This window comes from Budorcas taxicolor, chromosome 6 (genome assembly GCF_023091745.1).
Source record: "Budorcas taxicolor isolate Tak-1 chromosome 6, Takin1.1, whole genome shotgun sequence".
Classification (NCBI taxonomy): domain Eukaryota; kingdom Metazoa; phylum Chordata; class Mammalia; order Artiodactyla; family Bovidae; genus Budorcas; species Budorcas taxicolor.
Genome location: NC_068915.1, coordinates 12,888,578 through 12,904,770, shown reverse-complemented (window position 1 = coordinate 12,904,770; position 16,193 = coordinate 12,888,578). Strand labels below are relative to the sequence as shown.

At 38.6% G+C, this 16,193-nt stretch overlaps 1 protein-coding gene across 1 annotated transcript in view; it reads left to right on the top strand.

The window, feature by feature from the left end:
• Positions 1-16,193, top strand: part of ANK2 (ankyrin 2) — a 251,070-nt gene that overhangs the window by 56,096 nt on the left and 178,781 nt on the right. Inside the window, exons 3-4 of the mRNA XM_052641694.1 lie at positions 7,887-7,985; positions 9,575-9,673. Coding sequence (XP_052497654.1) covers positions 7,887-7,985; positions 9,575-9,673 — 198 coding nt within the window. The remainder of the gene's footprint in view (positions 1-7,886; positions 7,986-9,574; positions 9,674-16,193) is intronic.

Here is a 16,193-nt window from a genome sequence, read left to right as displayed (position 1 = left end):
CAGTGTTTCCCCATCTATTTCCCATGAAGTGATGGGACCAGATGCCATAATCTTAGTGTCCTGAATGTTGAGCTTTAAGCCAACTTTTTCACTCTTCTCTTTCACTTTCATCAAGAGGCTCTTTAGTTCTTCACTTTCTGCCATAAGGGTGCTGTCATCTGCATATCTGAGGTTATTGGTATTTCTCCCAGCAGTCTCCATTCCAGCTTGTGCTTCTTCCAGCCCAGCATTTCGCGTGATGGAGTCTGCATATATATTAAATAAGCAGGGTGACTATATACAGCCTTGACATACTCCTTTCCCAATATGGAACCAGTCTGTTGTTTATTGTCCAGTTCTAACTGTTGCTTCTTGAACTGCATACAGATTTCTCAGGAGGCAGGTCAGGTGGTCTAATAGTCTCATTTCTATAAGAATTTTCCATATGTGTACATGTGTATGTGTACGTAATGTTTCACCAAAAAAAAACCAAACCCGAATAATATCAACACTTGCCATCCACACTGTACTCCGTTTTTCTTTGTTCTACTTCATGTTTTGAAATACGTTGATTGGCAATCCATTAAATACATTTTAGATGTATTTGTGCATGATAACCTACCATTTGAAACACTAGTGTAGAGCTACATTGTTTTCAGTTCAGTTCAGTCGCTCAGTCATGTCCGACTCTTTGCGACCCCATGAATCGCAGCATGCCAGGCCTCCCTGTCCATCACCAACTCCCCGAGTTCACTCAGACTCACGCCCATTGAGTCCGTGATGCCATCCAGACATCTCATCCTTGGTCGTCCCCTTCTCCTCCTGCCCCCAGTCCCTCCCAGCATCAGTCTTTTCCAATGAGTCAACTCTTTGCATGAGGCGGCCAAAGTACTGGAGTTTCAGCTTCAGCATCATTTCTTCCAAAGAAATCCTAGGGCTGATCTCCTTCAGAATGGACTGGTTGGATCTCCTTGCAGTCCAAGGGACTCTCAAGAGTCTTCTCCAACACCACAGTTCAAAAGCATCAATTCTTCGGCGCTCAGCCTTCACAGTCCAACTCTCACATCCATACATGACCACAGGAAAAACCATAGCCTTGACTAGACGGACGTTAGTCAGCAAAGTAATGTCTCTGCTTTTGAATATGCTATCTAGGTTGGTCATAACTTTTCTTCCAAGGAGTAAGCATCTTTTAATTTCATGGCTGCAATCACCATCTGCAGTGATTTTGGAGCCCAGAAAAATAAAGTCTGACACTGTTTGCACTGTTTCCCCATCTATTTCCCATGAAGTGATGGGACCGGATGCCATGATCTTCGTCTTCTGAATGTTGAGCTTTAAGCCAACTTTTTCACTCTCCTCTTTCACTTTCATCAAGAGGCTTTTTAGCTCCTCTTCACTTTCTGCCATAAGGGTGGTGTCATCTGCATATCTGAGTTTATTGATATTTCTCCCGGCAATCTTGATTCCAGCTTGTGTTTCTTCCAGTCAAGCTTTCCTCATGATGTACTCTGCACATAAGTTAAATAAGCAGGATGACAATATACAGCCTTGACGTGCTCCTTTTCCTATTTGGAACCAGTCTGTTGTTCCATGTCCACTTTTAACTGTTGCTTCCTGACCTGCATACAGATTTCTCAAGAGGCAGGTCAGGTATTGGTCTGGTATTCCCATCTCTTTCAGAATTTCCCACAGTTTATTGTGATCCACACAGTCAAAGGCTTTGGCATAGTCAATAAGGCAGAAATAGATGTTTTTCTGGAAATCTCTTGCTTTTTCCATGATCCAGTGGATGTTGGCAATTTCATCTCTGGTTCCTCTGCCTTTTCTAAAACCAGCTTGAACGTCAGGGAGTTCACGGTTCACGTATTGCTGAAGCCTGGCTTGGAGAATTTTGAGCATTACTCTACTAGCGTGTGAGATGAGTGCAATTGTGCGGTAGTTTGAGCATTCTTTGGCATTACCTTTCTTGGGAATTGGAATGAAAACTGACCTTTTCCAGTCCTGTGGCCACTGCTGAATTTTCCAAATTTGCTGGCATATTGAGTGCAGCACTTTCACGGCACCAACTTTCAGGATTTGAAATAGCTCAACTGGAATTCCATCACCTCCACTAGCTTTGTTCATAGTGATGCTTTCTAAGGCCCACTTGACTTCACATTCCAGGATGTCTGGCTCTAGATGAGTGATCACACCATCGTGATTATCTGGGTCGTGAAGATCTTTTTTGTACAGTTCTTCCATGTATTCCTGCCACCTCTTCTTAATATCTTCTGCTTCTGTTAGGTCCATACCATTTCTGTCCTTTATTGAGCCCATCTTTGCATGAAATGTTCCCTTGGTATCCCTAATTTTCTTGAAGAGATCTCTAGTCTTTCCCATTCTGTTGTTTTCCTCTATTTCTTTGCATTGATTGCTGAGGAAGGCTTTCTTATCTCTCCTTGCTATTCTTTGGAACTCTGCATTCAGATGTTTATATCTTTCCTTTTCTCCTTTGCTTTTCGCCTCTCTTATTTTCACAGCTATTTGTAAGGCCTCCCCAGACAGCCATTTTGCTTTTTTGCATTTCTTTTCCATGGGGATGGTCTTGATCCCTGTCTCCTGTACAATGTCACGAACCTCAGTCCATAGTTCATCAGACACTCTATCTATCAAATCTAGGCCCTTAAATCTATTTCTCACTTCCACTGTATAATCATAAGGGATTTGATTTAGGTCATACCTGAATGGTCTAGTGGTTTTCCCTACTTTCTTCAATTTGAGTCTGAATTTGGTAATAAGGAGTTCATGATCTGAGCCACAGTCAGCTCCTGGTCTTGTTTTAGTTGACTGTATAGAGCTTCTCCATCTTTGGCTGCAAAGAATATAATCAGTCTGATTTCGATGTTGACCATCTGGTGATGTCCATGTGTAGAGTCTTCTCTTGTGTTGTTGGAAGAGGGTGTTTGGTATGACCAGTGCATTTTCTTGGCAAAACTCTATTAGTCTTGGCCCTGCTTCATTCCGCATTCCAAGGTCAAATTTGCCTGTTACTCCAGGTATTTCTTGACTTCTTACTTTTGCATTCCAGTGCCCTATAATGAAAAGGACATCTTTTTTGGGTGTTAGTTCTAAAAGATCTTCTAGGTCTTTATAGAACTGTTCAACTTCAGCTTCTTCAGCGTTAGTGGTTGGGGCATAGACTTGGATTGTTGTGATACTGAATGGTTTGCCTTGGAAACAAACGGAGATCATTCTGTCGTCTTTGAGATTGCATCCAAGTACTTCATTTCAGTCTCTTTTGTTGACCATGATGGCTACTCCATTTCTTCTGAGGGATTCCTGCCCGCAGTAGTAGATATAATGGTCATCTGAGTTAAATTCACTCATTCCAGTCCATTTTAGTTCACTGATTCCTAGAATGTCGACGTTCACTCTTGCCATCTCTTGTTTGACCACTTCCAATTTGCCTTGATTCACGGACCTGACATTTCAGGTTCCTATGCAATATTGCTCTTTACAGCATCGGACCTTGCGTCTATCACCAGTCACATCCACAGCTGGGTATTGTTTTTGCTTTGGCTCCATCCCTTCATTCTTTCTGGAGTTATTTCTCCACTGATCTCCAGTAGCATATTGGGCACCTACTGACCTGGGGAGTTCCTCTTTCAGTATCCTATCATTTTGCCTTTTCATACTGTTCATGGGATTCTCAAGGCAAGAATACTGAAGTGGTTTGCCATTCCCTTCTCCAGTGGACCACATTCTGTCAGACCTCTCCACCATGACCTGCCTGTCCTGGGTTGCCCCATGGGCATGGCTTGGTTTCATTGAGTTAGACAAGGCTGTGGTCCTAGTATGATTAGATTGACTAGTTTTCTGTGAGTGTGGTTTCAGTTTCAGCTCTCTGATGCCCTCTTGCGACACCTGCCATCTTACTTGGGTTTCTCTTACCTTGGGCCTGGGGTATCTCTTCACGGCCGCTCCAGCAAAGCGCAGCCGCTGCTCCTTACCTTGGATGAGGAGTATCTCCACACCACTGCCCTTCCTGACCTTCAACATAAAGCATGAGTTTGGAAATCAGATCTAAGTTTGAGTTTTTTGTCTTCCTCTTCTTAACGGTAAGGATCTTTGAGGCAAGTCCCTTGGCGTCTTAGGGTTTTAGTATCTTCATCTGTAAAATATTATAATGTGATATAATATATGTTCAGTGTAGAATATAATAATGATATTTATGTCATAAGCTTATCTTTCATTCATTAAGTATTTATATCTCAGCTCCGATAATATTTTCATTCTACTTGGTAAGATTTTGAAGGATTTCTGCAACTCTTTCTTCTCTCAGGTAACTCACCATCATATTTAGTGTCGTTCTCTATCTTTGGGGATTTTACAATAGAAACATTTGATAGGGCTGGACAGGGGAGACGGACCAGTGGCCATAAAGGGAGCTACCAGCTAGGGGTGCTAGATAGGCCTTCCACTATGGTTGAAATGGAGATCCAGAAACAGGCTTTATAAAGTAGTATCTTCAAAGCACTTATATTCTCACTTTTCCCTATAAAGTGAGTCACTAAATTTCAAGCCTCATTGTAAATATTTTTAAATTAAAGACTAAGTAAATCCTCATAAATATTTATCATTTGGGAATTAAAAAGAAAGTCTTTAGGATTTGAGAATAACTCACTAACAAAACAATATTCCTCTTGGATTATCCCTAGCTTGATTTACTTATTAAATCAGAAATCTTTGGACATCAAGACACGGTGTTGTTCAATCGCTCAGTCGTGTCCGACTCTTTGTGACCCCGTGGACTGCAGCCCGCCAGGCTTCCCTGACCTTCATCATCTCCTGGAGCTTGCTCAAACTCATGTCCATTGAGTCAGTGATGCCGTCTTGTCTCTCTGTCATCCCCTTTTCCTCCTGCCTTCAGTCTTTCCCAGCATCAGGGTCTTTTCAGATGGTCACCTCTTCACATCAGATGGCCGGAATATTGGAGCATCAGTCCTTCTGATGAATGTTCAGGATTGATTTCCTCTAGGATTGACTGGTTTGATCTCCTTACAGTACAAGGGACTTAGTACAAGGCTTGACTACAGTAGAAGAGTCTTCTCCAGCATCACAGCTCAAAAGCATCAATTCTTCGACAGAGTAAGACCAGTTAAACTGATAAGGATGACACATGCTTTACTTTTCCTTGTTTTCGTGAAAACTGAATACATTCTTAATTCTGTCACACAGTGAGTACTCTTAGTTTAGAGCAGCCACCGTGAAAGAGATGGGAAAGGTGCAGATAGATTCTGGATGAGTTTACCGAGTGGGAAGTGGATTGGGAATATGTAAACAGTCTTTTTCGTTTTGAGTCTGATTTTTTTCTTCCCATTATAGGTGATTCCTTTTATCAGTGTCATTTATGCTAATGGCAGAGTAAAACTCTAAATGGTGGTGTTTTATTTACTAAGTTGTGTTTGACTCTTTGTCACCGTTTGGACTGTAACCCACCAAATTCCTTTGTCCATGGGATTTTCCAGGCAAGAATACTGGAATGGGTTGCTGTTACCGTCTCAAGAGGATCTTCCTGACCCAAGCATCTCCTGCTTGGCAGGTGGATTCTTTACCACTGAGCCACTTGGGAAGCTTGAAACAGTAAATAGCATTTCACAATTATTTGCATCTCTATATGTTGGCATTTAGTTGCTTTTGAAAAGAGCTCCTGGTTTAGTGTCTCTGACACAGGAATCCCATTAAGAGTGGGGGTGGGATGGAGGTTAGGGACCAAGTTTTGCTTTCTCCTGTTATTTGCCTTTTGATGTATCCATCTTTTTCCTTTAATATTTTTCAATAACTCATGTTTATTTGCAGTTGCCTCCTTTCAGATATTTAACTATTAATGTTATTAAGGAAGTTATATAAGTTAGTTATACTTTTCAAACAGATTGAAGAACCTTTAACTCTACATGTAAGATTTGCAAATTAGAATAGAGAGAGATTTGAAAAAGTCATGGACAAGTATATGTTAGTGCAGAAGCAATTTTCAGTAGTTTAATAATGAATATTTCAGGGCTCTTTGGGGCTGGAAACTATGCCATGGGTCCTCCCTTAGCACCTAGCATCTAGAGCTGATCACTTGGTCGGAATTTAGCAAATGCTTGTTGATTAACTGCTAAGTTTGTATTAATTACAGATTTGTCCTAGGATGCTAAACAGTTTAATGGATTTCAATGCTTTTAACATTCAGTTATATTTAGCTGTTCTTCTTGAATCTGTTCCTCAACTTTTAGAAATGGATTAATCTATGCATATTCTGTATGTGTCAGAAATGTAAACAATTGTCAGTGGCTCTATAAAATTTTATTGACTGTTTTACCTGGGTTTTCATCCACTAGTTTTATATGATCATGGAAAAGCAGTCAATGGGCAAAATATCTCATAAAATCAGTAAGAGAAATGGAGAATAGAGCTGATTGTAAAATTTAGTTGTAAATAAAATAGTACAATATTACTTTAAAAGTGCTAATCAAAAGAGGTAACTCTATCCTTCGATTAATGTACACATGGTTGTTTCAAAGTAGTGGTAAGATCTTATTTTTTAACTATGTGGTATATTTAGTCATTTTAATGATATTATATAGAAATAGCATTAATCCAAAAGTTGTGTAGATCAAGGTGATGTCTTGCTTGGGATTCACAGATGTATAAGCCCAATCAGTATTTTGCTCTCAGTAAGCCAGCTCAATGAATATTATTTCATTGTTTCAAAAGACTCAAGTTCATATTTTTTTGCTTATTCCTTTTTCTCAAGTTCATATTCTTTTATCAACATTAACTTACATAAAGCCAATATCAAAGAGTTATCAACAGTAGCCTGTTTTGGTTGGTCCGTATTCAGGATGCCGCCACAGTAAAGACATCAGCTGGCGGGTCAGCCTCACAATTCCTGGGTCCACAAGGACCCCTGGTCGTGGGCCCTGGTTCCAACAGCCAGGCAAGGGCAGCAAGGAATGCTTGAAAGAGATGGAGGCAGAGATGGCCCTGTTTCAGCAGGCAGTTCTGGGGCTCTGGCAACCAGAATCCCGACTATATACCTGCTTCACCTGCAGTCCCCATAGGAGAAGCAATGCAGGTCCCAGCAGTTCCAGCGGCCTGCCCAGTGATGGCAACCCACACCTACTGGCAGGCCCACACGTACTAGCAGGCCCACACGTACTGGCAGGCCCACACCTACTGGCAGGCCCACACCTACTGGCAGGCTGCGCCAGTTCCAGGCAGCCGTTGTAGCCGCAGTGGTTCCTCCCATGGCGGATGACCCTCTGTTTGTGGACTTGGGTACGTTTAGCCATGGTCATTGGAGTCACCTGGACAGTCCAGTGGCTTGAGACGCCCTGTTTCTGCCACCAGCAGCTGTGGCCACCTCGCCCGAGGGCTCCTCTCCTGCATCCAGCCCTAATCCCCCGCATGCTACAGTGAGCACCATCTACTCTTTCCTCTACAGCGGGTGGTCCTCACCCCATGGCCTTGCAGCTCCATCACTAGGCCCACGTGGGCCTCCTTTTCTGCCTGGGCCATCCCTGGACTACCTCTAACACTGCTTCCAATGGCTTGGAACCCTGGGCCCCTTCTCTGGGTTCCACGGCTGCTCTGAGACCTCTCTTAGAAGAGCCAGCAGCGCCTCAAGAGGTGGTCGTTGGTTTGGGATTAATCCTGAAAGAGAAGGAAGGGGCAGTGATGATATTTACTTCTTTGCCTCTTTGAATCAAAACCATTGGAAATTAGTCTCTGTGAAATTAAGAGCTTCAAGCTAATGCAAAAAGAGAGAAAATGTTAGGATCAGAGTCTGTCTATCCTCTGGGTTTTATTCTTGCTTAATATCAGCAATGGTATGCCTCATCATCACTCCACTTCTGAGCCTTGTTGCTTTCTCCTTTCAGAATGGACTCAACGCGCTTCACCTGGCTGCCAAGGAAGGCCACGTGGGGCTAGTTCAGGAGCTGCTGGGAAGAGGGTCTGCTGTGGACTCTGCCACCAAGGTAATGTTTGTGCTGGTTATATTTATCTCATGGTAAAGAGGAAATAATTTAAACCTTCTTTTCCCTGGCTGTATATTTCAGAGGTTTGCAGGAATACCAAGATTCTTCACAATGCAGAACTGAAATTGAAACCCCTGTTCATTAAATCTTGCAGAGTTTGAATTGTTTCCTTTAGGGGCTTAACAGAGACTAAAGAATTCTGTATCTTTAGTTTTTAATATTTTATCTTTTATTTTCTCATTTGATTCACATAGAGACTAGATTAATATAATCCTCTATAGACAAAAGCACCTATTTTCCCAAGATTAATTCATTTTTAACAATAAATTGACATAGTAAACTACTTGATGGAAATGAGCAAGTAATTTTCATGCTTTCAGTAAGTTGTTATAACTTTTAATATATTCATTTAACTTGGTAGAGAATATACAGATACTTTATACTCTAATGGAAAAGAGATTTTTGATCATAGGTTGAATTATTAGGGCAAAACTAGATTTTTGTCACTATAATGTGTATTTGTAAAGAAATTGAGCTCATTTTTAAAGGCGTTTATAAGATGCTCAGTACACTAGTACCTGTTACTTGATGCTGTTTTTGGTGAAATATATTTGAACTTTGGGGGATCATTTCAGAAACAAGTATTTTAAAAAATATCATCAGTGGTGACAAATCTTTATCTTTAGAAGGTGAAAATTTAATTTGAAAAAAAAAAAACAAACAAACCCATAGCCAATCAGAGTCAAGTCTGTTGACTAGGGCTGAAGTATGACAATTTGATTGTGTTTGACGCAGAGAGAGGTTGCAGGCACCCCAACCCCCAGCTGGGTCATTAGCCTAGTCAGGAATAGACAAAAAGAGTGCTGGAGTAAATTAGAAATATGACCATTTAACCCGAATTTCCAATACCTCATACATAATTGCCAAAATGTGGACTGACACTACCCCCAGTGTAGTATACAGCAGTTCCAGTGGAAATATAAAAACAAAACCAAGTGAAAAACTCTTTGGCAATTCCAAAGAAGTTAAAATATAAGTTCACCATATGCAAGAAATTGCTTACTTTTAAGTCTAAAGAGAGAGTAAACATTTTTAACGTTTCTCTTGAGAACGTCAAATAAATGTTAAATATTTAAAGAATGTAAATTTGTCATTTTCTTCACCACTTAAAATTCCTAGGTTTCTCTACATAATGAAATGAATTCAGATAAACTTTTTTTTTTTTTTTTAGTTAACTTTATCTTTAGGGTAGGACTTTTTTTGTTGTTGATTAAATAACATGAATGGTAATATTGTCACTCACACACATGTATGCACACGTGTCCCAAATTATTTACTTCAGTAAGATCTCAAGTCTTTCCATGTTCTTAACATTAAACCGGGATTGTACAGAATAGAGAAGGAAAACGTTGTATAGGATGGCCAATGTTTTGATGGTAAAAATTATTTTTTCCTGAGCTGGGCTGCTATCTTAACAGAATAACAAGTTTTAAGCACTTGAAATAATCAGCAAAATTGAAAATATCTGTACATTTTGATTTCTCCAAGGTTTAGAAGCCTCTAACATTTTCTATTTTGTTTCAAAACAGAAAGGAAATACTGCTCTTCACATTGCATCTTTGGCTGGACAAGCAGAAGTTGTCAAAGTTCTTGTCAAGGAAGGAGCCAACATTAACGCACAGTCTCAGGTATTACATTCTGATTTTCTATAATGTAAAGAAATTTAAATTAACCTTGTGAAATTGATGTAATATGTTTAGCCAGCTATTGGGTACATAAATTTACTATAAACACTCTGTGATTTATTTCAGCCAAGTTATTTTACTAACTCATACCATTTCTGATTTTCGTTATGTATCATCATCTTTCTCTTTTTTTCTAGCTTCTTTCCTTTTCTTTTTATTTTGGTTGACATTGTTATGTTAATTTCTGCTATACAGAAAAGTGGTTCAGTTTTACATATATTTGTACACATTCTTTTTCATATTCTTTTCCATGGTTTATCATAGTATATGAATATAGATCCCTATGCTGTTTAATGGGACCTCGTTGTTTATCCATCTAGAGATGTAATAGTTTGCCTCTGCTAATTCTGGACTCCCAATCCATCCTTCCTCCTCCTCCTTAGCAACCACAAGTCTGTTCTCTGTGAATCTTTTTTTGTTTTGTAGATACGTTCATTTGTGTCATATTTTAGATCCTACTTATAAGTGATATCATGCGGTATTTGTCTTTCTCTCTCTGACTTATTTCACTTAGTACATCATCTTCCTGTTAATATAACTTGAAAATTTGACAAGTTCACAGTCTATCATTGTCTTTAAGTGCATTAAAAAATGATATAGTGTTTTTCCTTGAATGTAACATCTGTGAAAGATGAATTATTCATGCAAGTTATATCACTCTATAAAGTATTTTCTTTCCTTAAATTAAAAAAACTTATCAAAAAATTAGTAGTCCAGTGGAGAATCTGCTATAAAGTGGGAATCATACTCCTTTGGGTAGTTTCATGTCAAATGTGGGCTTTACAGATCTCCTTAGGGAAATAGGAAAATTCGAGACCCATAGCCTTATGGTGCATGTAATACTAATTATATGGTATAGAGAATGATAATCTTAAAATGAAACTAATTACAATTTTAAAATAATAATCAAAATGCACCATACTACAAACTTGATCCCTGTTTTTTCTGGTTGAAAGGTCGAGAAAATATTGCTTTGCCAAAAGCTTTATTCTTAGTTTCTATTATATATTTTTGCAGAAATTGAGGTACATATCTTTCAAATCCATTCGTTCTGTTTTTAAAGTTTTTAGCCTTTCTAATAACATAGACCACACCAGAGGTGTTACTGGCAAAATAAACCAGTTCCTCTCTGTCTGTTCCTTGGGTTAATCTCTCCAGCTTGCCTTTGAAGACCTTTGTACAGGAATACATATTACCTGTACTCTTCATTGATTCATCACGCAGACATGGCTCTGCTTGTATAAATGACTCAAGTTCTGGACCCAGAAACACTAGTGGGTGGAATTTAAAATCAGCCCTATTTTCTTTGACCTTAACTGTAGGGAAGAATCTGTTGAAATTACAATAGATAAAACATTATAAATTTTTATCTCTATACCATACTGTTTTGAATAACTACATTTCCCTTGATAATTCACGTTTTTAGTTAAGTGTGTATCAGTATTTTAACACTTATTGAGAATATGCCATATTCTAAAATCTTTGTTAAATGAAATTCTTTAAAATAATCGGTATCATTGTAAAGAACTCTAATATATTCCATAAAGTATAATGGCATCTTGGGCTTAGAGACATAGAACACTACAAAATTGACTGCTCCAAAGGAAGGGATAAAAACTTTCATTCATTCCTGTTGATGTTTGGTAGAAACCAACACAGTACTGTAAAGCAATTATTCTTCATTTAAAAATAAATACGTTAAAAAATTAAAAAAAAAACAAACAAGCAAACTTTTCTTCGTAGCTAGAGAATATCTTTTGGCTTTAGAGCAGAGTTTCACAAACTTTAGCCAGCATCACCTGCATGACTTGTTAAAACACCTGTTTCTGGGCCACACCTCAGAGCTTCTGATTCAGTTCAGATGAGGGACCTGAGAACTTTCATTTCTTACAGATTCTCAGGTAATGCTGATGTTGCTGATCTAGGGACCACACTTTGAGAACCTCTGCTTTGGAGAGAATGTAAGAGAAAACTGAGTGTAAGGATATTGCAGTAAGATTGTCTAAATACAGCTTCAACTGCATATAATAAATCAGTAGTCTGTGACCTTAAAAAAGGCATGGAAACAGAAGCCCTCCTTTGCCCATAGGAGGTTGCTTTTGATGGAGAGTTCACATATATGTTGGTACTGTATATCTATCCAAAGAACTTGCCTACTTTCCTCAAAATGGTCAACTAAGCATAGTAATTTCATATAAGCTGACAGGTATCAAATGCTGTAAGGTAAAAACTTGTTAAAAGTTATATCAGTTATTTTACTGTCTGTTAGATATTATATGCTTTGGAGACTTTTCAAAGAAAACAAATCATTTAATCAGTGATTTACTTTCAGTGTCAATGAGGCTGTTCTTTATAATCACACCATGCCAGATTATAACAGATCTTAAAGGAAATTTTATATTGTCTTTGAGATTAAAATAATTTTTATTTATCTGTATTCAGTTAACTCAATTTAGGTTTATAATGTAGGGAATCCTGACGGATAGCTTCACACTAATTTCTATATTTTCATATATTTTTGTGAGAAAGTTTTAGAGTAAGAAAAATTCATAATTAAAATTTAGTTTTTCGAATGCCTAAGTCATTTGATAAGATCTATAACACTATTTGATATATTAAATTTAGGTAGCCGTCACTACCAATTAACAAAAATTATTCTGAGAATATTTTATAATTTATAATTGAACTTAAAATGCTGGGATTTATGTAAAACAGATTGATTATTTGCCATGTGTGTGAGCAAATTGCAAAGGCATCATTTTAAGGATTGTTGAAGGAGAATGTGAGCCCTTCTCCGTGTATGATTCTTGTCAGTGGTGGCTTGTTAAGGTACAGATTTCTTGTGTGAGAACAGTGAATGTCAGGTGAATCAGTAGGAACTGTGCTTATGATAGTTGGACACTCACTCCCTTTTGAGAACCATAAAAAGAGCATAGGAATCCCAGATGTATAATGTTAAAGCCTGAATTTTGTACTTAAATTACGTCTTCTACTTTTTTGTGAGAACCTAATGCATGGCGAATGCAGAATAGTCTGTTACTATAGCGTCATGCACTGTAGTTTGCCTTTGACAAACTTCTGAGTTATTTGGAAATGGAGCACTAAGGTTATTGTTGAATTGAGAAAGTAGAAAAACTCTGAAAGGCTCCAAGGAACCATCACTGAATCAACATTTACAGACTCTTAGGTTATGGAGATGTATGCCTCTATGGATTCTTACGTATTCTCTACATAAACAGTGATCCATGGGAGGCTTACCTTCATATGGCACTGTGCCACGTTTGGTAGGTAGTATCCTTCATTCAAGAAGAATTCCAGAAAACCAGCAGGAACAATTTAAGTGTTTTAAGTAGAACTATGTGATGGATACAAAAACAGTCAACAAATGATTCTTTGTTCAGCAGTGGTAGCAGTGTGGTCTCTACTGAGTCAGTTCTTGGTGTGATTTTAATCCTCGCCTTGACCATGTAGCTCCTTGGCTTGGTTCTTTGGTCTTCTGGATTTAGTGGCGTGAAGATCTCATCAAGACCTCAGTTCTACCTTCACTACAGACCCCAGAGGATAATTTTTTTTCTTCTGGCTGAAATCCTATTAAGGTCTAAATAAGCTGATTCTCTTGAAGCAGAATCCCTACAAAAGGTTTAATATGAAAAAATTTTAACTAGTATTTGTTGTATAAATATACAACAATATATAAATGTTATATCTTTGCAGAAAGTTCAAAACATGAACATGTGCTATTTCTACAAAGATATGTGGCCTGAGAAATCTCCCCTATTTAATTTCCTCTATCAAAATGTGTTAACAGAGAAACATTTCTCTATCAACTCTTGTTCCTCATATAAGTGTATGTTTTTAGATCTTTATTATAGTCTCTATATATAAAATTATTAAAATAAGAATGCTGCTGCTGCTAAGTCACTTCAATCGTGTCTGACTCTGTGCAGCCCTGTAGAGGGCAACCTACCAGGCTCCCTGGTCCCTGGGATACTCCAGGCAAGAACACTGGAATGGGTTTCCATTTCCTTCTCCAGTGCCTGAAAGTGAAAAGTGAAAGTGAAGTCACTCAGTCGTGTCCAACTCTTAGCGACCCATTCGACTCATTCCATAGTTCATCAGGCACTCTATCTATCAGATCTAGGCCCTTAAATCTATTTCTCACTTCCACTGTATAATCATAAGGGATTTGATTTAGGTCATACCTGAATGGTCTATAAAATTGTAAGTTAGTTGAAGTGTACCACATGATAATTGGTTATATATATTCTTTGTGAAAGGATACCCCCACAAGGCATCAAGTTAATTAACAATCCATCACCTCAAATATTTCTTCCTCCCTTCCTCTCTGTCTTCCCTTCCCTTCTTTCTCTCTTCCTTCATCCCTCCCTTCCTCCTCTTTTTTCTTTCTTTCTTCCCTTCCTTCTTTCTTTTATAAGAACATTGAAGTTCTATTCTCTTAGCAAATTTACATTATACAAGTGTTATCAGGTATAGCCACCATGTTATACTTTAGCTCCTCAAACTTTATTCACCTTATAATTGAAATTTTATACCCTTTTACCAACCTCTGTTTCTCTCATCCCCCAGCTCCTGGCAGCTACTTTTCTTCCCTCTGTTTGTAGGAGTTTGGCTTTTTTCTTTTAGATTGCACATATAAGTGACACCGTGTGGTGTTTCTCTTTCTCTGTCTGACTTACTTCAATTAGCATGATTTCCTCCAGTGACCTGTTCTCTTAAAGAAAGGAGTTAATATTACTATTAGGGATAAGAGGAGATAGTGTGTGCTACGGCAAGATGAAGTAGCGCATGCATGAGCCTAAAAGAAACCTGAGGGTTAAAACATTAAGGGGAAAATGAGATATATATGAGGCCTGAGAGAGAAAGTGAGAGCCTATGGGACCCTGTGAACCATGCTGAGGACTTTGTTTTAAGCTATTTGTCCTAAGCCCATTGTGAGGTGGAGATGGGGGATAACATGAGACTTAGGTTTTGAAAAGGTCACCTGGTGCAGTTAGAGAACAACTGGGAGGGAGGCAGGACAGATGCAGAGCAAACTAGAGATGATTGCAGAGGCCGACTCTAGCCAATAGGTGATGTTAGCTCAGAGTGGAGTGCTTGCTGGTGCTTTGGGTGATGGAGAACGGGAACTGCTTTCAAGGAGATATAGGACCTCGTTCATCACTTGGTCATGGTGGCATAAAGTAGGTGAGGAAGAGGATGGTGACAGTGATGGCTTTTGGATTTCCCATAGCAGACGCTGGATAAGGACAAGGTTTTGTTTTTGTTGTCAGGGGTGGGGTGGGTAAAGAACATGAGTTTTAGGTGCTACCTAGACATCCAAGAGGAGGTTTTAATGGGAAGCTGGAGCTGCAGGTCTGGCGTTCAGAGAATTCTGGAATGAAATGAAGACATTTATGGGTCATCTGACAGATGTAGTTATTGAAGCAGCAGACTTCAATGAGACTGCCAAAGCAGTGAAGCCAGGGAGAGCTGGAGGAGGGTGTAGGTTTCAAAGACATTTTTCATATTGAAGAAAACTTGGGACATAGGGCCAAAAACTGTAAAAATGTTATAGTAATTTTCTTGAGGATTCTGGGTCCTTAATGTAAAGTGAGTGAAAAATAGTACATTTCGAAGAATTAGAATGAGAACCATTTAAGACCAGTGTAATGAGCACTTGATTTAAAGTTGGACAGACTTCAGTTTAACAGTGATTAAGAGCATCAACTCAGGAGTCATAATCTAGAATCCTGAATCCTGCTTCACTGACTAACCTTGTGATTTTGAGCAAGTTCCTTACCATATTTGTGTCTGGGTTTACTTATCTGTAAAACAGGAGTAACTATAGTACATAAATCTAGGATTATTATGAGGATTGAAGTATGTAGCACAATCCACGGTACATTGTTGTTGTTATTTTTATTCTTTTTGTTGTTGGCTTCATGGGCATGGGAAGGATATTGCTCTATGTGGGAAGCAATGGTTCAGTTGTTACTGATTCATTAGGTCCTAAATTACTTTCCCTCTTTTTATTAAATTTATTGATTCTTAGGAATAAAAACATAAGGTGCAATCTAAGTTTGCATTCACAAGTCAAGCATAGTGTAAAAGAGAGGAGAGCAGGGTAAGGACCACTGAAGGAAACCTGGGAACCACTGAAAACCAAAAAAAAAAAAAAAGAGAGAGAGAGAGAAGCCAAGAGAAAACCCAAAATATGAAACTATATCAAGGCCTTTTAAACAGATCAGAGATTTGCAACTTATACACCTACTTCAATTCTGATTAAAAAGTGGTTCTTGTATCTGTGTGCACACCATGTATTGTATATAATGACAAACATTCTAACAGTCATGAGTTTGTTAGTTGTGCCAGTTTATAACTCAGACATTTGATAAACTGGACCAACTGCAAAGACTTTGGAGATGGCCCATCTTTTCCTTTATTCTAATGTGTCATTCATTAG